General features: G+C 27.0%; 1 protein-coding gene across 1 annotated transcript; it reads right to left on the bottom strand.

Moving 5' to 3' along the window:
* Positions 1-385: 385 nt before the first annotated feature.
* BO79DRAFT_143514 (uncharacterized protein) lies at positions 386-601 on the bottom strand (the record flags this gene model as incomplete). The annotated part of the gene is made up of 1 exon (XM_025678326.1): positions 386-601. A coding segment is annotated over one exon (216 nt), but the record flags the coding sequence as incomplete, so codon positions are not given.
* Between the last annotated feature and the right edge of the window lie 5613 nt (positions 602-6214).

Raw genomic sequence — 6214 nt, 5'->3', positions numbered from 1 at the left:
AGAACATGTGATTATATAAAGGTAAATAAGCCACGCGAGGCAGGCAAATAAAACAAATAAACAGAAGTCGCGTGACCCAGAGATATTACTTGCCGTCATATCATCCCTCCGTTTAGGTCTGGCTGCTCTCAGCCAGAGGTAAGTCATCTTCTTCATAGTCCGGTGTAAATTCATCGGCCTCTGCAGCCGCTAACCATTGCGGGAGGCGCTTAGGGGGTCTGGAACAGATAAGATATTTTATATGATAATCTTAGAAATGGAAGAAGGTATTCTTGAAGTTCCCTGCTAGATACTAAGTATGATTGGCTATATCAGATGCCAGCTATTTAATTCTATACTGAAGATGACTGTATTACAGATAGCTGGCTAGAATATTCTTAATCTCTTATTTTATCTGATTATTAACTTTAATGGATATGGCAGCGTCTTGGATCTGTCCTGGTAATAGATTAAATATATTATATAGATAGAGCTTTTCAGAATAGAAAACAGGGTATACACATATATCTTCAGAAAGATGAATCTTGTAGATATTACTGATCTTATTAATAATAAATACAGAACTATACCAGCTTTCTAATAGCTTTCGTGAGGGCTGGCCTCATTTCCAGTTATAGATATTAATAAAAACTTTATTACTGATATTGAAATTAACAGAATAGTAAGACTGGTTAGTTTACTATATCTACCAGCCCTGTGCTTCCTGGATTTTATCTTATATAAAAATCTAGATCTATTCTATATAGTAAGTGAACTCACGGGCTTAATCTCGGGTGATGGTATATAATAGTAGATCTGCTAGAAAAGTCCAGTTAAATAATATTTAAAGTTTATATTCTTTTTTAATCATAAATAGAGATAATCTGGTAGATTTATGGGGCAGAGCCGTGACAGCAAAATTTATAAATAATAATAGTTCTGACCAGTTATCCTAGAAGTGATTAATAAATAGAATAAGTTGCTGGACTGTATATTAGTTAATAATTTTTATTTATCCATCAGTCTGCGGATGGTATGCTGTTAAAAACTTTAATTTAATCTATAAAATTTAACATAATTTATTCTAAAAGTCAGCTATGAGTTAATCTTCTCAGTCAGAGATAATGGTGTTAAGGAGCCCTGTCTAGATATAAACTTAATTAATAAATAGATAGACTATGTTTTGTATAGAGATCTGCTTTGTACAGGAGATAAATACTATATATTTACTAAAATAGTTTACTACTATAAAGACAGTATTAAATCTGTGACAGTTCTTCAGGAAGAAATAGAAGTTTATAAATATATATTATCATAGCTAATCAGGGATCAGAAGAGGTTAGAGTAGTCCAGGTAATAAATCTTAATATATATTTTTTTTTTTATAAATTAAGTAATTATTTATATAATATCAGATATCTCTGTTCTAAGTACTCTAGAAGTATTATTACTTAACTAATACTATTATCTTAGTTCACCTAGGGTAAGCTAGTAATAACTATCAGTAAATCTTATTCAGAAGCTGGGCCCGTAGATTATCTTTATTAAAGATTATTAGTTTATTTTAATATAGAAACAGTTTATTTTGCAGGAAGTAGTCAGTCTCTTACTAGCAGGCTTGCTTCTAGAGATTTTCTAAGAAAGAATAAATATAGTTTACTTCTAGAATATAATCTATAATATAGAGATTTTACTTTACAGAAGCTACTAATACTAGATTAGAAGTTATATCAGATTCTAGAGACTTAGGCTTTAGCAGTACTTAGTAGTAATAATTACTGGCTATTTCTAAGTTAGTCTTCTTCTGTATAAGATAATCAGCTAATATATTATTTTTTTCTAATTAATATTTAATAATAAAGTGGTATTAGGACAGTATCTCTATCTAGTAAGCCTGCCGGGTGTTGAGCTTTTTAATAATTATAAAGTATTCCAGGACTTGGTAATCTATAAAGATTATAAATTTCTTTAATTATTATAGATCTTCCAGTTCTGCTCTCTATTCCATAAGAGTATATATAATAGCCAGTATTTTCTTATCATGAATATCATAGTTATACTTAAATAGAGATATAGTCTTTAAGTAATAAATTATAAGGTACTATATATTCTTGACCTGCTGGTAAAGAACTTCTGTGATTACTTTATTAGCTGTATCAGTTTTAATACATGTAAATCTAGAAAAATTATAATAGACTAGTACAGGAGCTGATGTTAGAGCCTGCTTCAGAATCTGGAAGACTGTCTCACAGAACTGGTCCCAGATAAATGGGATATTCTTCTAGATAAGCTGATTCATGGATTTAGTAATCCAGCTATAATTTCTTATAAAATACTGGTAAAAGTTACAGAATCTGAGAAATAATTATATTTCTTTGACAATAGTCAGGTGCTGTTATTTTATAATTACAGCAGTTTTTACAGGATTAATCTAAATGTCTGTAGTAGTAATAATAAAATCTAGAAATCTAGTTTTTATCACATAGAACTTGTATTTATGGATTACTGCTTAGAGTCTGACTATCTAAAGATATTTAAGGATCTGGTAGATATAAAGCTTGTGTTCTATCTTATTTTTATTAAAGATTAATATATTATTTATATATACTATAATAAACTTGTCCAAGAAGTCTATAAGAATCTTATTAATAAGATGCTGAAAGACTGCTAGTCTATTTATAAATCTGAATAGTAGTACTCAATACTTAAAGATTTCATAGCAGATTTAGAAAGTAGTTAAGTCTTCGGATTTAGAATCTATATAAATACAGTAGAAATCTTAGTAAATATTAAACTTTATAAATATCTTTATATTCCAGAGGCGGTCTATTATTTTATTAATTAAAAAAATAGAATAAGAATTCTTGCAGGTTAGAATATTAAGCTTCTAGTAATTAATACACAGGTATAGTTTTTCTCTGGGTTTTTTTATTATCAGGATAAAAGAGATAAACAGGGCTGTATTAGGTATAATAAATCCTTTTTTAAGGTTCTTAATAATATAATCACAGGCGGCTTCGAGTTCTTCTAGGGTTATTTTATAAAGGAAGGCTGTTTTTAATAGATTACTTTTTTTTAATTAGATGTGGTAATCATGTGGTCAGAAGATAGATAAAATATTTAACTTTTTTTTAAAGAAGATATCTACTAGATTATAATAGTACTTAAAAAAAGTTTGTTTTATTTCCTCTTTTTCAGTCAGCTTAGATATTTCATGATAAAGATCTGTCTTTTCTATGATAGCCTTCTCAATCATACTCAGGAATGTGATGAATATTTCTAATTTAGAATTCTGAAGATATTTATAGAAGGTGGCGGCCCTGATAAAAGCTATCTTAATTTTTTTAAAAATATTTCTTCTCTGGAGGCTCCGGGAGACTTTAGGAATTTAATATTAAAAGCTCTGGTCTATTAGATTTTAGTATATCTTAGCTAAGGTCTCCTGTAGAATACTTTAGTGGGTTCAGGATATTTCAGGCTTTGCTTTAGGAGAGGATGTCTGTAGTAGAGTATTAATTATTTTTTAAAAATTATAATCTTATCAGGTAGTATCTTACTAGTAACTCTAATTAATTAAATACTGTAATAGGATATCCCGGGAAATTTATTATAGTAGTCTAGTCTTGACTTCATCTTATAAGAAAAAATAGTCAGGTTATACTAGTTTGTTTTACTAGTAATCTAATAAGATTTCTTGTTTTATAAATTATATTTATTCCAGGATAATATTATGGCAGCTTAATTTAAGTATCAGAAATAGTATGCTACAGAACTGGTATCTGTTGACTATAAGTATAAGTTAGATAATATAGATTAGAGATATTATAATCTTGTTATTAAAGCCTGTAACAGTACAGTTAGTCTTAAGAAGGATAGTATTAATTTAGAATCAGTAGATTATCTAAATAGTAAAGATAGTATTTATATAAATATAAGTATTAACTTTAGTGTTAGTAAGAGTACATGCAGATACTGCTAGTCTATTATTTAATATTAGAGTTTTAATAGTAAAGCTTTTATTCTCTTGGCCTAGCAGATCTTGTAAATCTAATAAAATAATATTAATATTTATTTTATTTAAAAAGAAGACTTTTTTTAGATACTGTTTTTTATTAAATTACTATTCTCTACTGTCTTTAATAGCTTGACTTAATCTACTTTTTTCTTTGGATAGTCCCGGGCTAAGTATTTCTGTTCCTGGCAGATGAAGTAGTATTCTTTAGTTATTATATAAGTATATTTCTCTGGCTTTATGCTGGTAGTGCGGCTGGTATTACAGAAAGTCTTGGCTGGAGTGGAAGAGGTTATGATTATAATAATAATAATAATTAATATAGGTAGCTGGTGATTTGGGGTGCTTATCTTATTATAGTATTTTATTATATTATTAATTAAGTCTAATAATCAGGCATACTTCTTGATATACTGTTTGAATATTATATTATTATTATTAAAGCGGGATATGATCAGCTCCTGTAACTTAGATAAAAAGTATTAATAAAAATTTTTTTTTTAATAAACTTTAGTAATATTTATTTTTATAGTAAGATAGCAGAATATAGACATAAAACTGTAAAATTTATTATTAATTATTATTTTAAGCTTTTGATACTGTCAGTGCATATTATAAGACTTATTTAGATTAGTATAAATGATTTTTAGATATTTAAGCATGTCAGTCATGTCTGTATAGGGATTTAGAGTATTAGAATAGAGTTAGAGAATTAAATATTTCTTAGTATTATTTTTATAATAGCTGGTTATATAAGCTTATCAGATAGCAGTTATACTCAGGTAGTCTGTATTAGCTTTTAATTTTTATTATATTATAAGAAGCTAGTCTTCAAAGCTGATAGTCTTGCTATTATTGAACAGAGATAGATTAAAAATCTTTATTAATTTCTTAGATTCAGAGGCTTTAGCTACTTGGCTGTTTTAATTATTAAATTAAAAAAGCTGGATAGTATACAGATTATATTTATATATTAATTTATTATAGTTATTATTAAGCTTATCCTGCTAGCAGACAGTCTTTTATATTTTTATTTCTACTTCTTCTATAATATAAAGAATTATATTAAAGGTTTTATCAGGATTTTTTATATATAATTCATGGAACTGGTTATAAATAATATTTTTTTTATTATTAGACTCTTCTCCCAGCAGGGTTATTAAATATTATTAAGGATTTATAATACTCAGTACTGATTTAGTATAGTTTTTTCTGGCTATTATAAGTATTCTTACTAATTATTCTAGTTTAAATCTTAGTTGGGTTATTTTGTTTTGGCCGTGTTTAATATTATTAAATATATATAAGAAATGATATCAGCTGCCGAGCTAGGTAGCTAGCGGTGTATAATATTAACTTAAGAAATAAAAGATAGAATAATACTAGAAATTATATGGAAGCTGATTAAATAGTTAAATTTAATATTATCTAACAAGAATTTCTAGTATGAGGAAAGAAAGGAAGAAGCTTAGGAAGAATATATAATTATATAAAGATAAGTAAGTTATGCGAGACAGGTAAACAAAATAAATAAACAGAAGTCATGTGATCCAGAGATATCACTTACTGTTATATCATCTCCCTGTTTAGATCTGGCTGCCCTCAGCCAGAGATAAATTATTTTCTTTATAATCTAGTATAAATTCATCAGCCTCTGCAGCGGCTAACTATTATAAAAAATACTTGGAAGATCTGGGACAGGTAGAATATTTTATATAATAATTCTAAAAGTGGAAGAAGGTATTCTTAAAATTCTTTACTAGATATTAAATATAATCAGCTGTATCAGATACTAGCTATTTAACTTTATACTAAAGATGATTATATTATAAATAGCTGACTAAAATATTCTTAATCTTTTATTTTATCTGATTATTAACTTTAATAAATATAGCAGTATCTTAGATCTGTTCTAGTAACAGATTAAATATATTATACAAACAGAGCTTCTCGGGGTGGAAGACAGGGTGTATATATATATTTTTAAAAAAATGAATCTTATAAATATTACTAATCTTATTAATAATAGATATAGAATTATACTAGTTTTCTGATAGTTTTCACGAGGGCTGGCTCTATCTCTAATTATAAATATTAATAAAAACTTTATTATTAATATTAAAATTAACAGGGCAACAGGACTGATTAGCTTACTGTATTTATTAATTTTATATTTTCTAGATTCTATTTTATATAAAGATCCAGATCTATTCTATATAATAA

Source organism: Aspergillus costaricaensis (assembly GCF_003184835.1).
Source record: "Aspergillus costaricaensis CBS 115574 unplaced genomic scaffold BO79scaffold_10, whole genome shotgun sequence".
Classification (NCBI taxonomy): Eukaryota; Fungi; Ascomycota; class Eurotiomycetes; order Eurotiales; family Aspergillaceae; genus Aspergillus; species Aspergillus costaricensis.
The sequence above is the reverse complement of the archived record's forward strand: the minus strand, read 5'-3'. Positions and strand labels throughout refer to the sequence as shown.